General features: G+C 34.8%; 2 protein-coding genes across 7 annotated transcripts in view; one reads left to right on the top strand and one right to left on the bottom strand.

Annotated features, from left to right (window-relative positions):
* The window catches only part of LOC129243133 (ribosomal protein S6 kinase beta-2), a 45714-nt gene that overhangs the window by 17775 nt on the left and 1407 nt on the right, over positions 1–26532 (bottom strand). The window contains exons 1-10 of one of the 6 annotated variants that reach the window (XM_054880287.1): positions 23424–23682; positions 22036–22216; positions 20797–20840; positions 14340–14466; positions 14141–14272; positions 12362–12495; positions 12113–12304; positions 11946–12036; positions 11622–11870; positions 9663–9770 (exon numbers count right to left, since the gene is read on the bottom strand). In XM_054880287.1, the coding sequence (XP_054736262.1) occupies positions 9663–9770; positions 11622–11870; positions 11946–12036; positions 12113–12304; positions 12362–12495; positions 14141–14272; positions 14340–14466; positions 20797–20840; positions 22036–22134 (1176 nt within the window). In that variant the 5' untranslated portion in view covers positions 22135–22216; positions 23424–23682. Of the gene's footprint in view, positions 1–9662; positions 9771–11621; positions 11871–11945; positions 12037–12112; positions 12305–12361; positions 12496–14140; positions 14273–14339; positions 14467–20796; positions 20841–22035; positions 22676–23423; positions 23683–26532 lie in introns of those variants that run through there. The other 5 variants (XM_054880288.1, XM_054880286.1, XM_054880285.1 and 2 more) reach the window with 5 other exon arrangements.
* LOC129243134 (uncharacterized) lies at positions 3660–9077 on the top strand. Its single transcript, XM_054880289.1, has 6 exons — positions 3660–4074; positions 7062–7247; positions 7466–8253; positions 8307–8630; positions 8689–8827; positions 8887–9077. The coding sequence occupies exons 1-6, from the start codon at positions 3660–3662 to the stop codon at positions 9048–9050; spliced, it is 2016 nt and encodes a 671-aa protein (XP_054736264.1). The 3' UTR covers positions 9051–9077.

The raw sequence follows: 26532 nt of genomic DNA, 5'->3' as shown, positions 1-26532 counted from the left end.
ATTTATTCCATATGGACACATACAGATAATAAATGAAAAAAAAATGTAAATTTCGCAAATGTCTCAATTTATCTCCCAAAAAAAATTAAGTGACTACTCAACTTTTCAAGTGAGAGTAAATTAACTGGAAAATAAAAAATTCTGATCAATGCGTAGCGCCACACGAATGAACAATGCCTTCAATCCCTCCACCATTTGAGTGTTATATTAGTGAAATTGTTTTATACAGGCAGGTTAGGGCAAACATGGAAAAATAAAGTTTTATATTCGGAAAATATATCTATTGAATTCAAAAAACAATTTTTTGATATCCATTTGAATAAACAAGGGTACACGTGTATGCGCTCATTGTTCACGATTTCAACCACAAAATGAGTGATCGCACTGCAACTATAATCATTAGGAACTTCCCTAGCGGTATCCATAACCACTTGGTTTGTAAATAATAGTTATAACTCAAGTGTTTTTATTAAAAATAACACAAAATAACACGGCGGGCGGCCGCCGTAGCCGAATGGGTTGGTGCGCGATTACCATTCGGAATTCACAGAGAGAACGTTGGTTCGAATCTCGGTGAAACCAAAATTATTAAAAACATTTTTCTTGTAGTTGTTGTTGTAGCAGCATAAACATTCCCCATACTTACATACGGTGAATGCTGCTGGAGTGACAGTCCTTTGCCGGATATAAATCCGGGTCGTTTCGGTAACGTAGAACCGACTGTCGTGGAAACGAAAACATTTTTCTAATAGCGATCGCCCCTCGAACAGGCAATGGAAACCTCCTAGTGTATTTCGGCTATGAAAAAGCTCTTCATAAAAATATCTGCCGTTCGGAGTCGGCTTGAAAATGTGGAACAACATCAAGACGCACACCACAAATAGGAGGAGGAGCTCGGCCAAACACCCAAAAAGGGTGTACGCGCCAATTATATATATATATAACACTTTTTTGGATTTCAGTAGGAGAAATTTGTACCCAATATCAAGCAGCAATTTAGAGGCAACTTTGGCCGCATGTTTTGGTTTGTTGTTATGTTGGAATATTACGTTCGACTTTTTCCGTCCGAATTTACTGGTGCTAGATGGCACCACCGCAGTAAGAAGGCATTATTACTAAGCCACGACAGGTGAGCATTCCCACTATTTAGGACTGGTAGCGGCAGGCTAATCACCTACCCTGTCAGAAATCAAATATATTAATGAAATCAACGCAAGACAAGAGTCTGGCCGAGGTCCTATGCTCCCAAGAGGAGTGAACAAGAAAAAAAAAAGATGGAAGGTATCGACTTAAAATATCAATATAATATTGAGAATTCATTGTTCCAACTATCCTATCAACAGATTCAACATCTTGCGCCAACATACAGCCCACACCATTATCGATACTCCACTAAATTTAAGGGTTGGTGTAATATGTTGTGAATCACGGTTCTTTCCACACCCATCGACGGCAGTCGGATCCTTGACGGTTCATTCTTATTTCATCTGACTAAATTACCCTCACCTAATCGTCTGCTGTCGAATTTGCTTGTTATCTAGCGAAAGAGAGTCTAAGTTGCTTTTGCTTTCTACAGAAATATTCATATTTCCGTTTTCTGTTAAGGCTTTGAGCATTTCGACAGTGTTTTCATATTTTAATCGACTCAGATCTCTCATCCTGGAACCCGCCAGGGACTGAACAAATCAGGTGCAGCATTTGGGTTTTAGCTATTGCTCTTACTGAAACATTCAGGTTTCTTGCAATTTAACAGCAACTTTTACCTTTCACGTTTATCTTTTTTTTTTTTTGATTATAACAAATTTTGAGCAATTTCAAATACCAAGCTATATATATATTATATAATTGGCGCGCACACCCTTTTTGAGTGCTTGGCCGAGCTCATCCTATTTGTGGCGTGCGTCTTGATGTTGTTCCACAAATGGTTTCAAGCGACTCCAAACGGCAGATATTTTTTTGAGGTCCTTTTTCATAGCAGAAATGCACTCGGAGATTCGCCACTGTCGAGGGTTGTCCGCTATTAGAAAAAACTTTTTGGTATTTCACCGAGATTCGAACCCACGTTCTCTCTGAATTCCAAATGGTAGTCACGCACCAACCCATTCGGTTACGGCGGCCACCAATAACAAACTATCTTGGACAAATATCTGCACCAAGTTTCATTGAATTGTACCAATGAATAATTTATTAATGTATGAGACTTGCCCGCCCATTAGAAATTGTTGGGCATCACTGATTCACGATATTCGAAACTTTTTAACACAAAAGTTTCACGCAGGTTAAGCCAAATTGAACTTGCAAACTGTTAGTTATAAAATTTACTTTTAGGCAAACTAGTCAAAGATGGAACCAAAACCAACTTTTCGGATTTTAAAGTCAAAATGTGTGAAATTAGATCAGAAAATAAAAAAATGTACCCTTCCTGAAAAGATGCTGGTCACATAGGGAACGTTGTTTGGTTTATCATATGCTGATTTTATCAGATGAGGGTGAATGCGCAGGTTAATACTTAAATTTCGACATGGGCAGTTTCAATCTGAATATGTTGTCAAATATAGAATTGTCATTATATGGTTTGACATTTTTAATGCTTGTCGCACTCAGGACGTTTTGCCACAAAGTATAGTAGTTCTTTACAAGTAAAATCGCCATGTGACATACCATATGATTGAGTTATGATTGACCATTAGGACCTTTACTTGTATATATTCATTCAATACTACTTGAAAATATTGCCGTTAAAAAGACGTTGGCATTGGATAACGCATAATTTAACATTAGCTCAAAAAAGGGGCTCTTGGCGGCTGTTTCGAAATTAGTTTAAAGGCATACCATAGTTAAATTTTAACATCGGGAATTTCTAAACGCAAATTAACAAACCATTTCTGCGAATCTACAAAATAAGTTACATTCATAGAAGAGATATTCGTGTGTAAAACGGTATATCGCGAACTTGTCGACAAACCTTTTAGAACAGGACGACACGCATTTATAAGTTCGTAGTTACAAATAATAAACACCTGAATCGAAAATCATATTTTCATATTTTCGAGAAAATGCACTTTATATATAGTACCTACATATGTATATTACACAAATTCCAATATTTTAAGCCAATTACCATATTTAAAAAATACTGTGAAGGAGATAGGGATTTCACTTAAATAATATAGGTAGCTTATATAACTCATTTTTTTCTTAAGCACACTTGATTATTTACAAATACGATGATATAGAACAATAACTTTCTTTCATTTCCTCTAACAACTATAATATAATAAAACGTATGACGTGGTAGCATAGTTACATAATCCATATATAAGAAAAACAGCCTTGGAACTGAAGTCTACAATAACCGTAATTGATACGCATACATAAATTCATACAATCAATAAAGTTGGAATCTGTAGAAAATATGGTTCATTAACGAAATCAAAAAAAGAAACCAACACGCAACAAGAAATACAAGCTTAACTGCCGCAGTTGACGTTTGGGCATTGAATGTCAATAAACCAATAAATAAAAATTAACAAAATTCATTTTCGTGCGCATTGCTAATATTTGCTATTATTTCTTCAATATTGAAACATAGAAAAAACAATCATATAAATATATTAACAAAATACCAAACAAATACAAATCGGCATCAGCACCGCAAAATGCCAAATAATCGGCGGTACCTTCAGCGAAAACGAAACTGTCATCGAAATTGCCAGCACTTTCAACAGCGAAAACAAATACTGCACCATCATTCACTTTCAACCAAATACCTCAGACGTTACGACGACCTACTACAACTGGTTGTGGTTATCGCAGTTATTTTACTAAACAGTGCAGCTGGGAACAAAGCTACAGCATCAGCCGCACAAGTGGTTGCTGCAACAGAAGCAGGACCCACTAGTGGTGTGCTCTTTGATGATATTAGAAGAAATGACAATGAAATTATCAGCAACCTTATTGAAAGTCCTTTGACCACTGGCACTGCCTCTGGCAGTGGCACTGGCCCCGGGAGCAGTGGAACACAACATCGCAATGGATTACACACACCGTTTTCTTCATTAGATAAAGAAGTAGGTATGGTTTCGTATCCTGATTTTGAATTACACTTCATCAACATTGCACAAATTTTAAAACACTATTTTGGGTTGCGGTTATGCTGCAACTTTGGCGTACACCATTAAATCGACGTAGAATGAGCGAGACTCTGTGCTCACTCTAACGTCAACCAAAAAACAAAACTCGTTAAAAAAATTATACAATTAATTATAAAATAATTCAGATCAAAACAGCTTCTGCAGAGGACATCACAAGAACGAGCGTTTTTCAGTTCGCAAAATTTGAGTTTTTAACAACCTTTAAGTTGAACACATTTTTCTTTTTTACTTTTATTGCTCTTTGGTAATCAACGCGCAGTGACTCAGCACAGCCACTTTGATCAAGCGCACAAATCGCTGTTCGTATTGATCATTTTTTTGCATAAAATTGGGTGAAATTTCTGTTATCATTGACAATACACTAAGGTTTTTGATATATTTGCCACAATGCGAAGGAACCAGTTATTTATGCGTTACTTTTGTATTAAACAAATACGTCGATCAAGTCGATGGAGTCGTTGGCCATGTGTTCGACTACGCGAAACGACAGTTTGTTTACTTTGCTAAACTCACGCTTAATACACAAATAAGAAATAAGATCCCATAGCAAAGTAATAAAATAAAATACATGCATACATATATGTATGTATATGAATATATATGTATGTACATAAATTATGCGGGAAAGTGAAAATTTTAGGCACTTTTGGTACAAATAAACGCTAACCAAATCTACATGGCCAACGTCTCTGATAAACCACAGACTTTCAAACTTAGTAACTGTAATCATAAAAATAATATTATGTCTCATACACACATGACGGGTTTAGAGAAGCATCTCCTGCGAATGTTGTGAATCTCGATTTCTTCCTTCATGAGGGAAAAGCTGCCAGTTTTGTGAAGCCAGTGAACGACAATGTTTTTTATGAGAAACTTTTTCTTGGAAAAAAATGCTATATTCGAAAGACAAATGCTCTCATTTTATATGAGACACAACCATCGGATTTATAGCCACAGTTAAATAAACTTAACTCGGGCAAGCAACAGTTTTAAGTCCTATGTATTTAATAACGACATAAACATACAGTACCGGTAGGTATAGTAGTACTGTGATCTGCTACTACATTTTAACGGAACACCCACGCCTAAGCAGTCGGGTATACGTTACCGAAACGACCTGGATACATTTCTCTAAATGCTTATGGGTTAAAGCGGAATGCTTCTGAACCGACTCAAATCGTCCTACTAGCTTTACCTATACAGAGTGCTCCATACAGTAGAAAGTTTTACAGAAAATCTGTAACATATCTCTGACGAAACGCATTTTCTACTCGGCAGCTTTATTAACAAACAAAACTGAAGTATCAGCGGATCGGAAAGCCCGCACGTGATCATCGAGAAGCCAATTATCACTCAGAGAGTGTTAATTTGGTGCAGATTTTGGAGCGGTGGGATCATTTACCCATTTTCTTGCAAAATGCTGCAGGAAACGCCATTTCCGTCAACGGGGAATGGAACACAGGCATGATGAAAGATTTTTCGTGGCCAGAAAACGAAGACATGGACGATATTTGGTTTGAGCAAATAGCGTCCTATGCCACGCAACCCGTGCCACAGCAATATTTTGCGTGCCAAGTTTGTTAATCGTGTTGCCGCCTCGGCGATGTCAATTGGTCACCTAGGACCTACGCTTTGACGCCGTTATCTCATTTTATGGAATGCCGTGAAAGGTCGATGTTATGCGAACAACCCAGTAACGAGTCAGGTCCTTCTTTTTTAATGTTCATTAAAAGTTTATAAAAATAGTTCATTCTACAATAAATGTGACTACAAAAATTAAAAAAATTCGAAAAATTTGCATCGTTAAAAAAAAGTTGGTTAAGCAGTTTTTTATCCCATTAAATTTTAATATACATATATCCTGACGATGCAGCTTTTTTTTTTCAATGTAACGAGTACGCGAGATTTTTTTCCATATGGTCTACAATGTCCGAAAATTTAAACATCGAAATTTAAATAATGATATTTTTGCTTCTATTTGACTTTTTTTGGAAGATAGGTTTAAAAAAAACTATAATATTTCAACAAAATCTGGACTGATTTAGACTTCTAAGGTATCAATATCAAATTTTTTAATCTTAAACTTAAATATATTAAAAAAACAATATTTTTTTCAATTAATTTTATTTACTACTATAATTATATTTATTTATGAAAATTGCATAGTTTCGAACCGTATAGGATGGTGTATAACATGCTTATTTTTTTGGCTCTCTCAAGAAAATTATTGAAAGTTCACTGGAAATTCTCTTAGAACTACCCATCTCACAATTCAGCATCTTTCTGAAAAATTCCTTTATAGCAGTGTTCTTTAGGAACCGAGCTGAGAAATAATAATGCTGACTTCCATTTTCAACAGCCTGTAACTCACAACTGAATGGAACAAACAAAAAATAGCAAACGACAAAGAGCAAGAACTTGGAATTATTTAATCGATACTTTACGAAATATCGATCACTACAGCCATCTACCGAGAAAATAATGGATTTCTTTTTTCCCCAAACAAGTATTACGTAAGTTAGAGGATTAAGTGTAAACCAAAAACATAAAAAATTTAGTTGACAGCGCTTAACTATTTCGTCCCAAGGCACATTCAACAAAGTGATTTCGACATTTCTCTCTATTATGAACTGCGACTGAAATATTAATTATCAAACCTGTACAATTCATAATTTAAAATTTTTCAACTTCAAATAGTGTCAATAGTCAAGAATTACAAACGGTGTGCTGTGAGGCAATTTTAACTTTCATAAAAATGGCAATGGTCTTTAGCTAAAATGTCACATGCGCCACAAAGGGTTAATTTGTTTGTTTACACTTTTTGACATAATAGCCAATTTCTCATTATGCAATATAAAAAAATATATTTTCAACTTTCCATACATTTAATCGTCTTTGTATTCACAGTTGATCGTATAATTAAACAATGGGCACCAATTGTATGGTTGGCACCAGAGGAGAAATTTATGCCACTTGGAGTTGAAGAATTTCTTAACCATGTACATCCCATGGATAAAGGCAAAACTTTTATACCTGGCATGCCAATTGGCGATGATTCGAAAAAGGCATATTTAGTGACAAATACGGAAGTCGGTAAGATAAAGAAAACTCATGTACGTACATACATACATATGTCCTCCGAACTATTGGGCTTTCCTTGATAATTGACTAAATCAAGTAGAACCTTAAAATTAGCGTGGTCAAGCAATAAATTAAAATATAGAAGATTTTCACTTCTTTAAACAAAAACCTTCGTTTGCATTAATTCGCATATAATAACAATCTTCCATATGTTTATAATCTCAAAATAGACGAGCTCTTGGAAAATGAAAAATCCTTTATCTATGGACGTAACCCAAACGAATCGCCTGTACCAATTTACGCCGTAGTTACGCTTTGTAATGAGGCAGTAGAGGCATCTACCTTAAAGTCGTCGGCTTCGCCAACAGTGCACCCTGCCCAATTTAATATTTCTCAACAAAAACCAATAAAAATAACCGGCTCACAGAGATTCGTTCCCGGTGGTAGTGCAACATCTAATTTTCAAAGCCCGCCCCTGTCATTGCTGGCAGTAAGTAGCACACGCGGACCTTACATACCGGTTTCCATTGATCCACTGTATGAACGTAATGACACCGTGCGCCGTTCATCGCGTCTTTATCCAGAATTCAAACGCGTCCGACGGAATACTCTACACAACAATTTACCATTGGATTCGCCTCCTGCGCTGTCACCACCAATTTTGCTCAATTTACCGCCAAAAGGATTAGTGGTAGAACCCTATGACGATCTTGTGCTGGGCGAAAGTCACCCCATTGATGTTGAGAAATCAAATCATGTAAATGCACCGAGTACAGATGCACCAATCAAAGCAGACAGTAGCGGGAAAGTGAATAATTTCATAGCTAATTTGGCAGACAATGTAAAATTCAGTATGCCAACCCAAGAGCTTTTGGAGGATTATAACAACGATATAGATAGCAATTTCGCAACAGAAGGACCACTTTTCATTGATGCCAATAACCAAAGCAATAGAAAGAGACGTAAAAATGTACCTAGCTTTCATGTGACTTACTGGATGTTTTATCCGTATAGTCAGGTTAGTGGTATTATCTATTAACAATTTTAAAATTACAGTTCTTTACTTTTTAGGGCAAAACTATGTGCACGCTAAGCCTAGGACCACTCGGTAGCATTCCGTTTCCAGCAGTTTACGGTTTCTGTTTGGGGCATCGCAAAGATATTGGCAGTCACATTGGGGACTGGGAACATATGAGTTTATATTTTACTAGTGGTGCTGAACCAGAAGCAATGTACGTTTCAGCACACGACGCAGGTGCATACTACTCTTACAATCGGTTAACCGGTTCATTTGAATTTAAAAAACAAGAAACACGCAAAGGCATATTACAAAGACCAAATTTTCCAAAAACTGTTACCACATTTAATAATCATCCAGTACTCTTTGCAGCAAAAGTAAGGAAGATTAACTATAAGAATCATTAACTAATTCATATTTGATTTTTGTATTTAGGGTTCCCACGGCCTTTGGACTGCACCAGGAAAACATCGTTTTGTCAAAGTAGCTCGACTGTATGACATAAACGGTTTTGGAACACCTTGGAATACGTGGAAATCGGTGGATATTACTTATAAAAATTTAAAATCCTATGGTAACTAATGAATTAAAACTGCGACTATTTTTGAATGTAATTTAAATAATATTTCCTAGGACGCGCCCTGGTACCATCATGGCTGTCATTTAAGGGTAAATGGGGCAATCCTAAGAGCAAATGTCATCCATTCCGACGAATCGGTTTGAATTTTTGCGAGTATACAGATGGTCCCACGGGTATACCATTAAAAGAGCCGCATTTCCAATGTGATGCAGCTTAATTTAATAATGTTGTTTTATGTTTAAGAGTTAGGCTAAGTAATTTTAATATTTATTGCAGATATGTATTAAGCTTAATGAAAAATATGTACTGAGTATAAAATAAACTGTTGATTTTTTCAATCTCTCACAATTTTTTATGCACATTTTTGACGTGCTATTCAACTTTCATAAGTGAAAATTAAATGTTTGTTAATCACGCAGACTTTTCTTTCTTTAAAGAGGTGTTATTTGTCGAGTAGATATATCGAACCCCTTATCCCAGAAGCATGATTGTGCAAATATTCCAATTTAGAGATAATGGCTTAACTTGATTAACTCTTTGTTGTTCTACAGGGTTTGATTGAAAAGTAATGAGCCTTCCCGCGCGGAGCGTCTGCCAAGCGATCAACCGAATCGGCAGGTGGGGGGAAAATGATCGTTGGACCTCCCCCTTCCACTAGAAACCGGTCCCAGTTCGCTGGCAACAGCGGTGCAGTCAACATCGCTCCGCGCGTGAAAGCTTATTCCAAAACCCAGAATACTATGCGACCTTATATGTACAGAATACATAGTAAAAACATCTGCAGGGTATAAATACAATTATATATTGTATAAAAACAATGTGAACTTACTTGAAATATTAAATTTGCACTCTCGCTGAGCGTTGTTTCATCTGGGGAGTCTACCGGAATTTGCCTAGTAAATCTTGTATCAAACTGTGAAACGTCATCCTCACTCCGCTGTAAAATAAATTTTTATGATTGCTCAATTACGGTGATTATATTAATTGATTAGAAAAATATTAAGATTGTACCTAGTAATGACTCGGTGAAAAATGAAATTGACTAGATATAGCAGTATAGTATATTCAGCTACATTAATGAACACTTGTCTAAAACTACGACCAACTTTGCTCTTGGCCTGCTATAAATCAGAGTCGTTTCAGTAGCAGATAATTGGCATAACGCATACTAATACCTCCAACTCACTAAATACATATAGATACATATGTGATCATAAGCCTAATCAAATTTCTGCCACCACACTACTTATAGTCAGAATGGAACGTTTCTTTTGTCACTGGTTATCTGATAAAGACATGACATGACAGTACAAAAACAAGACAGACCATCACTCAATAATAATCAATATACAATATTAGTTTGGGTATAAAGATATCCATTATTTTCTCGGTACATGGCTATAGTGATCAATATCTCGTAAAGTATAGATCAGACAATTTAATGTTTATGCTCGTTGACAAGGTAACATTTCAAACTAAAAAAATGCGTTGACTGTTTTTGTTTCTTATTCATTCAGTTGTGAATTACAGGGTGTTAACAATGTAAGTCAACAAAGAGAAAAAAAATGCAAAAACAATGGATTTCTTTTTCCCCCCAAACTAATATAACACTTAGCGGACACTGAAATCCAGGCAATCGAAACTCCATACACTTTTTATTATATAATATTTTTGCGCACCTGATCCTCAAGTGTTGGCCAAACCAGATGCAATTTGTATATATTGCATTTTTTAAAACTTCATTTTTCATTCCTTTTTGAAAATCAGGCTTGATTTTTTCCGAAGCCCTTCCAAACTTGTCTCTTGCCATTATAAATTTAATAAACTGAGTTGCTAAGATGAAATAAAAACCACAAAAACTTTTGTTCAATTACATTATTTACATTACATTATTTCCGCGTGACAAATTATTTTCTCAGTGACAATACATCTAAAAGTGACAGTAAAACATCGATATAAAACTGAGGCTAGAATCTATTGTCGAGAGGTGGAATTTTTTTGAGCTCGTATTTTTTGAATTGTTATAAAAAATGAAGTATTTTGATTTGTTAGAAAACGTACAAACTAAAATAATTTTACTTTCAATCAACATTCTACAAAATTTAACTAAAAAAATTCTGTAATAGGACATACATATGATTTGACCACCACTGTAAGTTGAAATTTATTTTAAGAATAGATAATATATATATTATATGTATAGGTATACATACAATATGTATCAGCTATTTTTTATAAAATTCCAACAAAAATCAAGTTTTTGGTGAAAATTATATTTTATTTATGAAACGAACTTTTAAGGCTTTCAATAACCTTCAATTAAAGTATTTTTAAGTAATATTTGTGCTGTCAGGAAGTTCAAATTGATTTGCGGAAAAATTATAACCTTACTAAATCTAGCTTGAGCACTCATTTTTTGTAGTTTTCGCAACGTAAAGTTAAAATTTTAGTTTTATCACATTCGCTAATTTATTTTATGGTTCTGTACTTTTCCACAACTTACCAACCGCACATTCAAATAACGACAAAAAAAGTTGTATGATGTAAGTGGTGCAAAAAGATATCAAGCCTACAAGATACCGTTAAAGTTGGACTGTTATTGATCGATACAAAAGTGTCCGGATTTCAGTATGAGCTACTTTATATACTTATGTTCAATCTTTGAGTTACTTCATATACTTATGTTCATCTTCCAGTTTTTGGTATGCGTCTTGCCACAAATGGAAGAACCTACAGCTTTAAGGCTCCTCGCCGTTTTAAACGCTTAGAAACAAAAATTTATATTTACCAAAATAGGTTTGATTGGTGGCTCCAGACGTCGCGCCAATACGTCGTCCCAATTCACATGTTTAAAGAATGGATGCGACTGTACGGCGGCTGCATCTTCAGGGCCGCTTCCTAGTCTTTGTGGCACTTGACGTTTCATTAGACGACGCACTAAATCTCTAGCTTCAGGTGTGAGGTAGGCAGGTAGTACTAGTTTAGCTTTTAAGATCGTCTCGATTGTTTTCTTGCGATTCTCGGCAGTGAATGGTGGCTACAAATGTATAAAAAAAATTGTCAAACCTATATTCTTCACTTCTGTTTCTTAGATAATAGAACAATAGCTCACCATGCCTGTTAACATGTCAAACATAAGAGCACCCAATGACCACCAATCAACTGCTTTGCCATGTCCGTTCCGAGTTAGAATTTCAGGTGCCCTATTTTCAAATAATACCATGTATTCATAGTTTGATTAAGACGAAATAATAAATCTCAAGTAATTGTTTTACTCACATGTATTCAATTGTGCCGCAAAACGTGTGCGTGACAATGCCTTCTTGGATGTGCTCTTTGCACAAACCGAAATCAGTTAGTTTTACATGTCCTTGTGCGTCTAATAGGATATTTTCTGGTTTTAGATCACGATAAATGATGCCAACTTTATGTAAATGGCCTAATGCCAAAATGATTTCGCTCAAATAGAAACTAAAAAAGTAAATTAATAATATATGTACTTCCAGTTATATGTTTGAATAAATGTACCATGTGGTATCCTCCAAGAATATGCCTTCACGTTCCAAATGCATAAACAGTTCGCCACCACTTAAATACTCCAAAATTAAATATAATTTTCCATCGGTTTGAAAAGCGTATACAAGTTCAACTATAAATGGGTGCTGAAATAGAACAACATTTCATTCAATTAGCAAAAATGCTGTACATCACTTTGCATACAGTAACTCAAGCGCTTAATCGTGCATACTCGGTGTTCAACTTTAAAACAGATCTTCGAAACGATAAACTAATTTTATTTGGAAAATATGATGTTTTTCATTTATTTACAGTGTACACAATTTAAGCAAATATAAAAAATATATTCACATTCAACATTTTTATACTAAGAAATAAAAATAGATAATTGTGGAGAATTCATGTGAAAACAAATAATTATATGAAAATAGGATGCGACAGGATCCCGTTAAATTTCCTGCGCGCGCTCAATATGCGAATTGAAATTTCATTGAAAGCGCTACCGTTTTTAGTTTGCTACAAATTTTTGATTGTTAAATTGCATGAAGAGGGGGAAACTTTTAGAGAAATACGCAATTGAATGGACAGGGCGCATTCTACAGTGCAATGAATAGTTAGAGGATGCAGAAACGAAAATTCGATGGCAAATAAAAGCCGCTTGGCGAAGGGGAAACAAATTAATGAACGCAAGGAACGCATGGTTTTAAACGAAGTTAAAAAAATCCCTTTGTATCAGCCGTAGAACTTGATAAAATTTTTAGTGAAAATACTAATGAAGATGTTTGTAATGAACCAATTCGAAAGGTGTTGAAAAAACATATCTTTCATGGGCGAATAGCGCGACTGAAAAAAAGACCGGCCGCATGTAATATGCCACTGTATATATAACTAAGGATATATGTACTTCTGGAGAAATATAAAATATAACTAAATCACTACTTTGTGTGCTTATCCTATTCTTTTTATAGTTTTATACACTGATGACATTTAAATGGGCAAATATATTTTAAATAGGCAGGAAAGAAAGTGTTAAGTCTGGAGAAAGCCAAATGCCGAATTTGAGTCGAAGAATACAAAGACTACTGTGAAGCATGAAAGAGGTTATGAATAAATCTCAATATTTGTTCGGAACACAAGCAAATTGAAGGAAGCTCAGAAACCCAAATGATTCAATATTTCACAGGACATATCGCACCCAGAAATACAAAAGGGTCACAACTCAAAATTTTCCACACTCGAGCTTGACTTGTTTACAGTAGCACAGAAAACAAACTATGTGACATATCACGCTGAAATTTGCCATGTAAGCTTATAACAGTCCTACCAAAACAGAAAAAAATTTTTTTTGCCATATGTCATCCGCGGACCGTTTTATTGATAACGTCTCGTTCATATTTGAGCAGAAGGAACATTTTGAGTTGTGACACCATTTTGTATTTAGGGTGCAATTGTAAAAGTTGGTAGAAGCTATACCAAGACCTTTAAATGCAGTAATAAAAGCCTGAGAATTAGCCACTAAATACTGATCAGTGAGTATATTTCAAAGGCGTACAATTTTGTACGATTATTCGTCTGGGCATGGATTCTATGTTTTTGTTTATTTTTATGTCCCAGTATAAAAATGTTGAATATAAATCGAGTCTACTCTAAGCAACAACAAATATAAAAATGAATTAATCTACAGTTCCGAAATTCTGTTTTAGAGTTGAACAGTCAGTATAAGCGTTTGAACACCTGTATGTAGGTTTTAAATATTGTTTGCTTTTGATTCCGAGAACCCTTAATTTTTACCTTTACTGCCTCCAATATATTTCGTTCGGCTCTTGTATGCGCTGTATCTTTTTGGTTTGTGACTATAGAGGCTTTCTTGAGAACTTTCATGGCAAAGTATTTATTTGCATCGCGGCCAGCAGTTTTCCGTACCTAAAATGTAAATGTGAAAATGTACATGAGGAAATGGGTGCAAAACATTATTTTAAACTGAACTTACCTGGAACACTTTACCGTAACCACCCTTTCCCAGTACCTTTTTCAACTCGAAATCTTTAGGTCCCAATTTTATTTTCCCAGGATTTACAGTTTCTTCCGACAACTGTATCGTTTCCTGGCCTTCCACCCTGCAAACAATATAGGTTTTTACTATTTTTTATTATACTAGATAAAAATATATGTATGCATATAGTAAATATAAATTGGAACTAAACTAAAGAATCAGCTTCTGTGATATATAGCATCTTCATACATGTTGAATAGAGTGAATAGCGGGGCAAAATATTAATGCTTTTTTTTGTGCGGCATCAAACACTTGTGCACCTGTTGTTTAACTATGGAAGTGTTTATCATTATTTTGTTGATAATATGATAAGACGGATAAGTGGTGTTTTAACAATATTATTAAGAATATTTATGTTATCAGAAATACCTAAACAACAATGTACTGGTATGCACTTGAGTATTTGTTTTCGTACTAAAATGTATCATAAGCATAAATAAATATAAAATATTCACGATATCAGACATACAAAAACCAAAGGCAAATCATACTGCACAAACTGTTTACATTCGCACGGAGATTTTTACGTGCACATAAGGTGCGCATCCAACCGAGTAGAACAAACTTTATGTGATGCGCTGTCAAACTTGATTTAATTATGAATAAATTAATATCTGTATCGTATTGTTAATATTGTATTTGTGATTTGACTTGCGGAAATCTTAATTTATCAGCTTTATAAATATAAAAACTTAGATATACTCCTTATATCATTTTCAAGGATTTTTTTTAAATCATACTACATATTTGTAGCAGTTTCATAAATAAAAAAATGTATGCTATTACTTCATTATAGGTGTCTTTGTCATTAAAATTTATTTTCTATTTTTTAGTTCGATTGGCAATAAAAGCGTGTTTTTTAGTTTTTTTAAACTATTTTTTATTTTCTCCTTTTTAGTTCGATTAGCAAAAAAGCGTGTTTTTTAGTTTTTTTTTAACTATTTTTTATTATGAATGAAAATTATTGTTATCATTGCAGTCAGTGAATTAATGATTCGATATATTCGTGTTATATTTAATTCCTTTCTTATCGAAAGGTATGCAGTTATCGGCCGTGATAAAGAAGTAATCGGGATGAAGAACTTGTTTCGTGGAGGGAGCCTGAGAAACGGCTACCCCACTCCTGAAACTGAGAGGTAATAACAAAATATCCTGACATAATCAATATTTTACATACTTTTTCCCATATATGTAGATCATTGATTGAAGGTCGAGCCTTGTTTTTCTGAATGAAAATTATTGTTTTCATTTAGTCAGTGATTTATAGTCCGATTTAATTGTGTTATATTTAATTTCTTCTTTACCGACTATATGTCCAAAGAAAGGCCAGCACTGACCTTGACACAGAATAGATACCTCCAGCACAGAAAAAGGAGACCGTGGATTATATTGACACAATCAAAACGAGATGTAAAGTTTCAGTTTGGTTTTTTTAGTTCATTTTTGTTGTGAATTGTACTTTAATCGATAAAATTTTATAAATTAAATTATGGTAATGATAAATTCCTTCATTATTTGCCAAAATTTTTTTCCGTAAAATAATTTCAAAATTTATGTTTTGATTAACAAAATTACATCTTATATGAAAATTATTTCATCTTATATGAACATTGAATAGAGTAAATTTGCGTGTATGAGACTTGTAGTATCTACGCATGTGTAAAGACTATACAAAGTGAGAATGCAACTACCCTGAAAACGTTTTAGCCTTCTATTCGTACTGCAGTGACGCGTGCCCGAGCAAGTTCGAATTCGAAAGAGTAAGTCGTAGACTCCCGAAATCAGTAAGAATAACTCGGAGAGTGCAGGCATGCGCAGACCGCGCGTTAGCTCTGTCTTTCTTACTCTTCTACAGAAGATCTACTACTGTGGACAAAAAGTAAGGTGAATTTATTTGTCAAAGTTCGCGGGATTAAAATTACGCTCTAGTTATTTTTTTCATGAGTTCGCAGCACTGTTAATAACATCTGGGCGAACTTTCATGTGAATGTCATTATCAGTAATATATTTACGCTTGTGTTTACCAAACGAACAAGAGTGCATTTTTCGATTTTTTCAATGTCTGATTTGATTGAGCAGAGAAGTGCCATCAAATTTTGTTTGCGGAATGAAATTTCTGCTGCGGAAACGTTTAGAATGTTGCAGAAGGCATTTGGTGACTCGACTATGTCACAGAAAAATGTTTATAAGTGGTACAAAGACTTCAAAGAGAGTCGAGAACGTGTTGATGACTTGGAGCGCTCCGGACGACCATCGACGTCAACAGATGACCAACACGTCAACAAAGTGAAGGAGTTAGTGCTCAAAAATCGTCGGTTGACTGTTAAAGACCTTACTGATATGATCGGAATATCAGAAGGATCTGTGAAAACCATTTTGAAAGACCATTTGGGCCTACGAAAAGTCAAATCTCGTTTGGTACCGAAAACTCTCAATTTCTTGGAAAAAAGTCGTCGCGTTGATGTGTGTGAAACAATGCTTTCAGACTATCAGGACAAGCTCAAATGCATCATTACGGGAGATGAGACTTGGATTTATGCTTACGACCCTGAAACAACCGACCAATCAAGCGAATATCGTGCTAAAGGCGAGGCCAGACCGAAGAGAGCACGTCAAAGTCGTTCAAAAATAAAGGTCATGATGACAGTTTTTTTTCGATTTTCGTGGTGTGGAGTCCTACCACCTGGCCAATCTGTTAACAAGAAATATTATTTGAGCGTTATTCTTCGTTTACGTGAAGCAATTCGTCTAAAAAGACCAGAATTATGGGCCAACAACTCTTGGTTTTTGCATCACGATAATGCACCGTCTCACACTGCACTCGTTCTTCGTGACCATTTCGCCAAAAATTCCACGCATATTGTTCCGCAACCACCGTATTCGCCTGATTTGGGTCCGTGTGACTTCTGGCTATTCCCAAAACTCAAGAGACCACTCCGGGGAACGCGTTTCGAGTCGATTGAGGAGATAAAAGCTAAATCGAAGAAGGTGCTGATGGTTATACCGGAAATGGACTATTTGGCAAGTTTCGGGGATTGGAAAAATCGTTGGCATAAGTGTATTTCATCGAGAGGGGATTATTTTGAAGGGGATGAAATTGATTTACAAGAATAAATAAAGATTTTTCATTTTACAACCAAATTCACCTTACTTTTTGCCCACAGGTAAAAAAAGAAAATATTAATCCTGGCAATCCTAATAAGGATAATGGAAAACTTTTATCAAATTATTGCATTGTCATCGGTCCTTGATAGGTGTGCAAAATTCCAAGTCGATCAAATTTTTAGAAGCCAATGAAAATTAAGCTCAAAGATTCCGTTACATACATACATACATACATACAACCCGAACTAATAAAAGTGTGTTAAAAAATGCTGTTCACTAGACAGGGCTAGTTTAGTCATTCCGGTAACGTAGAACCGGCTACCATGGGAATGAACACTGGCACAATTACGTTCTGGATATTGTAATATAGCAGGCTAAACTCCTACTTATCCAGAATCGACCCCGACATACCAAACATATGTCCGGCATGTGAATGCACCTTTTCACATGCCACCACCTTTTCACATGCCCTCTAAAACCGACTCATCTAACACCCCTCTCCCTCTGGACCCAACCCGACGAAACAGCATGTTTCCTGGGCCTACCTTTAGATGAGCTAGACGAAGATTTACTGTTAACAAACAAACAAACTAAAAATATTCAAATATAATACTAAATGGATACTAAAGAACATAAAAATATTCAAGTGAACTAGCGAGTAAAGAAAAGGTGAACCGAAAGCAGAATAAAAATTCGTATCCTTGTTGAAAATGTTTAAACAAGTGAGATTAGGGTAGCCGAGCATATGGTATTAATAATGAATATGAGGTAGTAAATAAATTCCGAAAACGAAAAAATATAGACTAATGTGATAAAACTCGATAGTAAAGAAAACATATGCTTAATATTTAAAATTGATTTATCCATAATCTAAATTATACGAAATACCATATTTTCTGCCCAAAATAATTAAAGCTGATGTAAGATGTCTAATTTTCACCCTGTGTCGGCCATCTTGAGCTACTCAATAAGTCCGTGATATCCACTTGGAAAAGCTACTTTTATTTCAGAGCAAATTCTACAGAGAAAGTACTCAAAGGCATAGAAACGAAAATTTTTGCTTAACAAGGAGGCAGGGCCTGGTCATGCAAACCAGGGGAAAAAGTTTGGATGTATCATTTCTCGACAACGAATTTCGAGACCAGGCCAGATCGGAAGAGGGTTAAGTTGTCTAGTGATGCCCGTCCGACGCCTATCGTTTCCACGACGGTCGGTTCTACGTTACCGAAACGACCCGGATTTATATCCGGCCAAGGACTGTCACTCCAGCAGCATTCACCGTATGTAAGTATGGGAAATGTTTATGCTGCTGCAACAACAACAACAACCCATCAAAATATTGTATTGCTGGAATGAGCCGCGAGATGGCCCATGCTTTGGTTGACGCTTCTACCCAGAGTATATCCTGTTTTATTTAAAAAGTGTAGTTTTAATTCGTTTAAATTCGAAGACCCAACCGAAGCAATTCATTGAGGTTGGGACGATATGCCAAGGCAATATCCAAAATTCGATCATGGACATAGGTTTGGGAAAAATATCTTCTTTTTTTTTGGAAACTTAGTTTTTAGGTTATAGATTGTCAAAGCTTTTGTGAAACGTACCGAAAGTTGAAGAAATTGTTAAAATCCAATTGTTAAATCCAACAATCTAGTTGGGAAAGAACTCGGTAACTAGGCACATATACTGTGTAAATACTATACAATACACTTAGTCCTGCCATAAGTTCTGTTACAAGTTATGTCCATTATAGATATGAAATTATAATACTTTTTTTATTGAAGTTCGTTTTGTTCAATCATGTAAATATTAAAGCATTTTTTTTTAATTTCTATTCGAATTGGTCACCATTTGCTTTTACACAAGCCTTCAAACGATAATGCCATTCAGCTATTGCAGTACGCAAGGTTTCCATGGATATTGAAGTCGCTGCTCGATCCAAAGATTGTTTGAGACTCGCCAAATTTCTGTTGTCCAATAGATAAGGGTCTGGACTTTTACACGGCCAATCTTTCTGCGGCTATGAACCCAAGAATATTGTTTTTTAACCACTGCTAGGTGGTTTTTGGCTTATGGCCTGGAGCGGAGTCTTCCAGATCCAACACTCTCCATTGAAAAGAGTACTGCTTAACTGCTTCATTTCGCCTTTTAAGACATCCTCTTGGTACACTTTGCCCAAGTCTTAACCCCTTTTTCGCAGAAATGAAGAGATGCTACGCCTTTACAAGGCAGTTCCCAACAAACCATTTTTTGCGCCTTCAGATTATGTTGTTTTGCTTATTAAGAACTTCTTCAACGGTGAAAGTTTTTCCTTCTGTGAAAAGAATATTTTCATGCCCGTTGACCGCGTGCCACTGAAGAAACTGCTTGCATCTCTCGTTGAGCTTCGGAAGGCTTTCATTTGGAGATCATATCTAATTAATCTAGACATGGATCTGGTACATACATTCATTTCCCAGGACATGATTTTCTGCATTGTAAGGGGATTTCTGCAAATTCTTTCTCGAACGGCTTTTATGGCTGCACGCGAAGACGACCACTTCTCTTTATGTTTTTCACTTCAGACGTTTGAAAAACGATTGATCGTACGGTAAACAAACATTCTCGAAATATAATATTAAGTTTTTTTAGCAATTCGTAAACAAAAACAAAAAATACCGGAATTTTTTTCTTCGAATTTTTGTCGCTGGAGCTACAATTGATCACAGAATTTATGGCAAGACTAAGTATACATATATGACAAATTCAGGGGACTGGTTAAGTTAAGAAAATAACTCGTAACTATTCTAAGGTTTTTAAATTTTTTACTACCTTTTCAGAAAGGAAATAAACTTTTCCCCCTCTTTCGCTTATTTCCAAATTGCATAATGGATTAAGTTGCATCCGAAATCAGTTGTCAAATTTTACACAACCTTTTATTATTGATTCATGTCCAAAATTTTTTAAGTAAATAATTTACCTCGATGAGATAGAAATAATAGATAAATGTGAACATGAAATACTGGTATGCTACCACCGAAAGGTATAAATATCCATACATACATATGTATTGTATATAAGAATAAATATTTACTTTCTTAAAAAACATTTCGTATACTAAATGCTCATAACAATGGTTATCCGAATGTTAAATTTTTAATACTCACTCTTCTTGAATGTGGTTTATACTTAATATACATATTAAATAACATACATATGTATATAAGAATAAATATTTACTTTCTTAAAAAACATTTCGTATACTAAATGCTCATAACAATGGTTATCCGAATGTTAAATTTTTAATACTCACTCTTCTTGAATGTGGTTTATACTTAATTCCGGCTCCAAATCGACCTGTGAATTCAACAAAGAAAATTAAATCCGATTGAAAGAAAAAATAAAACTAGAGTAATATTAATTGATAATATTAGAATCTCTTAAAACCACAATAAAAAAATCATAATCTTATTTCTTTAATATCGTGAGTATATGTAAAATGCCCAAACATAATTTGTCGCTTTAAACCTAAGGATTTCTACATTTTGCGTTTTTGAAAGAATGCGGTATTCCAAAAAATATCGAGACAAACAAAATATCGATTTCATTAAATTTCTATCTATAATTAGAATTAATAAAATAACACGTGTTTTTATTCAAAGTAAAAGAACCACACATTTATCTAAAAAAAATATTTAGAATATGATTTTACTATTATTTACTGCTGATTTATCGCGCTGATAAGCGTACGGGATAAATAATCACATTTGATTTTGGAAGCATTTATTATATTTTGGTTGTTGTAACAGCATAAACATTCCCCATACATTTTGGGATTGCTGTTGGAGTGATACAAAAAAATCAATCGAAACTCGTTGTAAGAAACTCATACTTTAGAATATGATAACTCATTTATTTTATTTATTGCCAAATATAGTATCTATGTTAAGAAATAAGAATAAACCTTATATCGTCAAAAATTATATAACTGGGCACAAAAATAGTTGTGTGCTGTATGAAATAGGAAAATTCTACTAGAGAACTACTAAATTGATATACCATGATGAAGACTTACAATTGACTATTCGTGTTTACGAAAGAGCATAAGTCGCTGTTTGAATAATAAAATGGTTTAAAGATAAAATACGAGTTTTTTAATCCTATAACGTAACTAGTCCTTAGGGTTTCGTTCATTACAAATCATATTATTGTTGCTTCAACAGGCAAACATTTTTGGACAATGACCTTTATAAAATAGACCTTAACTGGGTATAAACCCAGGTTGTTCCGGGTGAAAGAGAGCATAGTAAATCAACAGAAAACTAAATTATGATAAAACTACGGAACAGTCTAAGAAGCATTAAGAAAAAACAGGGATAATTTAATTTCTAAATAGTAGATTTAAATTATCAAAATAGCATACCCCCGTAGTTGCATTTGTTGGAACATAATATATTATGGTTTACAAATAAAGTTTTTAACAAAGTTTAAATTGCTAATGATGTATTATACGCTACCAAAAAAAGGCTATAGATTGTAAATATATACTTACATCGTCCAACTCGATCCTGTCGTCATCTGAATCGCGTGGATTTTCCTCCTCATGTAGTTCTAAATCGAAAACATCACTAGCGTCATTTACGTCGGCCATGGTGGATAATCTTGAACAATTTTAACTGTACCAATTGTAATGGTGCTTCAATATGTATTTAAGTTCGATTTCTTCCAAAGCGCTAGTAAAAATGAGAAATCCAGTTCATATCAAGGAAATTAATATATCACTTCGTGTCGCAAAATTCGTACAAAAGTAATACCGCTATGACAAATAACCAAGACTGTATGCAAATCGCTATCGCACAATACCGATATAAAACCTGCTCAATATTTTTAAAGATCAGGTGTAACAATTTTGTACGACTGAATTAGTTTTTATGCTCCTTGATAGTCGATAAATTGTTGTTTTTCACTTTGTTTGCGTGAGGCTCCAATATCAAAATATTTTAGTATAACGCATTGAACACAATATGCCCGATTTCGAAAATATCTTTTTCGATCTTTTAATTTCAATCCACTTTAGTGAACCATTTTCTGTAATTTGTTTTCAATTGTAATTCTTTTGTGATATAAAACATCAAAATTGATACTCCGATGACGAACACGAGGCGTTCAAATCGAGCTACTAATGAAAAGCAAGGTTGCATTTGTTATACATTTATTGCAGACTCGAGCATTAAACAAATGTACACCAGTAGGTCTAATTCAAAGTATATATGAATTTACGTATTCATATTAACTAACTAAAGTTAACACTTTAGACATAAGCAAACAATTATTTAGTTTATTATGGCCCGCTTTATACAAATATTAGTCGTTTTTCACATGCCCTGTACTTCATACCTTCTTTTCTACCTGAAGCAACTCTGACATACTTACACTCACCACGATATAAAAAGGCATTGAACACAATATTACCTGATATCGAGGTAAGTTTGCGTTGTCGCAAAAGTAAAATATTGAACTGAAATTTTTTACACACAAAACAAAGTTCCTACACATATGCATATACATACATATATTTTAGGTCGTAACTACATTTGGTTGAACTCTGATACCTGGCTATTTGGTGCGCATGGAAATATAAATGCTTAGGTAGCATTAAACATTAGACAAACACATTATATGCATACCCTTGTATATACATACATAGATACATGTAAAGATTTTATGATTCTGTTCTTTGCTTATGACTTAAACAGGATTTTTTTTCATCTTATTTTCTTCTTTAATTCCATTCATTTTAGTATGGTCGACCATTCTCATTCAGTAATGCTTGTAATTTGAAGTCTTGGAATTTTTTGCGTGGTCTTCCACGTTCTTCGTTTTTCACATCAAAATCTCCACATTTAAATTTATTGAACCACTCATAACATTGGGATTTACCAAGAGCATGTTCCTTGTAAGCTTTTACAAGCATTCGATGTGATTCTACAGCAGATTTCTTCAGATGGAAACAAAAAACTAACTCTATCCGCATATCGTAGTTTGAAGGTACAAAACTAGACATAATTAACAGAATTTACTATCAACCACACTTTAATAACACCGAAGTTATTTCTATGTCCTCTTGGTGATATTTTGGTTGGTAGAATTTAGTCTTTCTTTGTGTGAACTTGTTTTCAATATCCAAATGTTCATTTATATTCATCATTCTTTAAGGTAAAATTCATTTTATTCATATTGTGCATCATTACACTATGACTTTCTGTATCTTGTTTGGAATTGTGATTCTTCTTGAGATACAAAAAACTAAAACTAATGCACCGGAGATCTTTAAAAACGTAAATATATTAAACGTTCTCTGTTCCGCTTTAAAATTAAACCAAGGATGATAGATTATCTTTCCACCATGAAATTGAGCTGTTAATGAAAAGCAAGGTTGCATTTGGGGAATAATTGGTGTATAGTCGGGCCACAGAAGTACAAAAGTACCTTATTCACATCGTGCCAACAAGCTCACTAAAAATCAAGGTGGATTTAATAAGGTGACAGCATTCACCCAGCTGAATTTTCACCGTAGGTATGGCTTACGTCAAAATGATATGCTTTGTTTGTATGTATTGGTATGTTTACATTCGTATGTTTACATTTGCTTGCTGATTTTGACATGATGCTTGCACCAAACGCAACAACAAATACATGTAGGGTTTTACTTATATGTGTTTGCTGTCACCTGTAATAAATTCGCCTTGCTAAAAATTACTAACAAAAAGCTAAATAAAAAATTATTTTATTTACAAAAGTCCAGATTATTACAAATATTAATGATTTCGGGATGCCCTTCAATTTATATAGTTCCACGTTATTTTTCAGTAAAAATTTCAGAGAATTCGCTATCAAAGATAAAAAAGTTTAAAAGACAAGTATTTTAAGTTCCATGGCGCGCAATTCGTGCAAGTAAGACAATTTTATATTACGCATCATTCCCAGCGATAAGTATAGTTGCACACTTTTTTATTATGTCAACTAGTTTTTGTTTAAGTTTTATCACTACAGAATTTTGAAAATCTAACCTTTTATTTAGTTAAATTGTGTTCCTATACTTATAAACAACTGTGAAATTAGTTTAGAATGAAGAACGTATACTTCAACTCTGTTTGCATACGCCGAATTTAGTCGATTATTGAAGCCCGCCGCCAACATGCGAGAATCAGCTGTTTTCAAATGATGCTATACTTACATATGTGTACACTAACTAGGTAACTCAGTACTAAATTTGTGATTGCCTCAATTCAATAGTCAATTTCAATGAGAGAGCCAATTTACACGAGGACTTTTCGAGGAGCTGTTTTGACATTTCGCTTTCGTGGTATTCGCATTTTCGTATTTTTATTCAAGTGCACTTTGGGCTCACGCTCAAGACGAATCCCAGGCGAATTTATACAAGTGATGGCATCCGCACATAAGTTAAAACATGTATTTTGTTTTTGTTCTTTGAATTCCATCCCGTCAAAATCTGCATATTTTCCACCACACTTGCCGTTGCGATTCCCCACCAAGAACGCCAAAAAAAAACGGTTGTTGTTGTAGCAGTACCTTTGCCCTGTCAGTGTATCGTAATCACCGGTCGTCGTCTAGTTCATCTAACGGTAGGCCCAGGAAACTAGATGTTTCGACGGGTTGGGTCCAGAGGGAGAGGGGTGTTAGATGAGTGGGTTTAATGGGGCATGTGAAAAGGTGGTTAGTGTCGTGCGGGGTGTCTTCACATGCTGGACATATGTTTAGTATGTCGGGGTCGATTCTGGATAGGTAAGAGTTTAACCTGCTACAATATCCAGAACGTAATTGTGCCAAGGTTACGCGAGACTCTCGGGGAAGTTGGAGCTCTTCGTCTGCGATTGGTGGTGGTTGGACTCCGATAACGGCATTCGGGGGTCGGGAGGTTAAGAAGGTGGTGAGAGTCTCTCGATGAATGTCGTTTATGGCCTGTCTGTACACAGTCCGATCCAGTAACTGTCTGTTTGTTTTGTCTGAAAAAAAAAAACGGTCCTTCACCCCGCTTAACTTTTTTCCTAACCCAAAACACACTTTCTTTTTTGTAATATTTCACTTTAGATATTATATGAAACACCAACTATATATTCTCAATGTACACAAATGGCAAAGTAAACATACAGATGTAAACAAAACAAATAATTTTGACGTTATTTATATCTACAGCGAAAAAATCAGCTGGGCGGATGCCATCATCCGCTTTGGGCGAATCTATTCAAGTTGGTAGCATTCGAGAAACAACATTTTTTAAATCAAAACTGTCAAGGGAAAGGTAATACAAAGTGGAATTAATTCACAACACAACAACAATTTCCGTCAATCTGTTTTACTGACATTTGTAAATTAAAGGCGAGCTGAAGAATAAGCAATCAACTACTCTAATCAATGCTAATTGAGCACCATAGGTGACGCCATTAAAAACAGTTACTTTTTTTTTGTGATTTCGACAAGTGACGTCAGCTCCCTTTCCACTACAAAACAAACAAAATGAAGAGAAATTACATGTTTGTGAAAAATTCAGTGAATGGTTTGGTTATTATGACTTGTGAGAATGAAACTAATGAAAACGAAGTGCCGTGTGTTAAATTGTGAAAGCTCAAATTAATGTAAAGCCTTCAAATGGAGTTTGTTTGCGTTTTTTTTGTGAAAAACGCCGTGGCAAGAAAGTGTGTGTGTGTATAATTTCTTGTGTTTGTTTCTATAGCTTTCGCCTACTCTTCTTCTTCACAATCAAGTAATACCCCTTCTTTTTGTTTGTTCATTCATGTACTCTTACGACACGGCGAATTCACACGGCGCAATCTTGTATTCTATCATTCTTGTACTCTTATCACACCGCCTTCTATATATACGCCTTGCTCGCAAGAATAATAGATTTCATGGTTGTGCTTTTCGAATTCGCTGTGGCATAAGAGTCCATTAGCCTGGACAGCGGGTTAATGGGTACCCGTTATCAAAATTAGAGCACATTTAATAGCATGAAATTGCACAGAATTGC

The sequence above is a fragment of the Anastrepha obliqua genome, chromosome 3 (genome assembly GCF_027943255.1).
Source record: "Anastrepha obliqua isolate idAnaObli1 chromosome 3, idAnaObli1_1.0, whole genome shotgun sequence".
In the NCBI taxonomy this organism is placed as follows: Eukaryota; Metazoa; Arthropoda; class Insecta; order Diptera; family Tephritidae; genus Anastrepha; species Anastrepha obliqua.
Note: the sequence above shows the minus strand (reverse complement) of the source record. Positions and strands in the feature narration are given on the sequence as shown.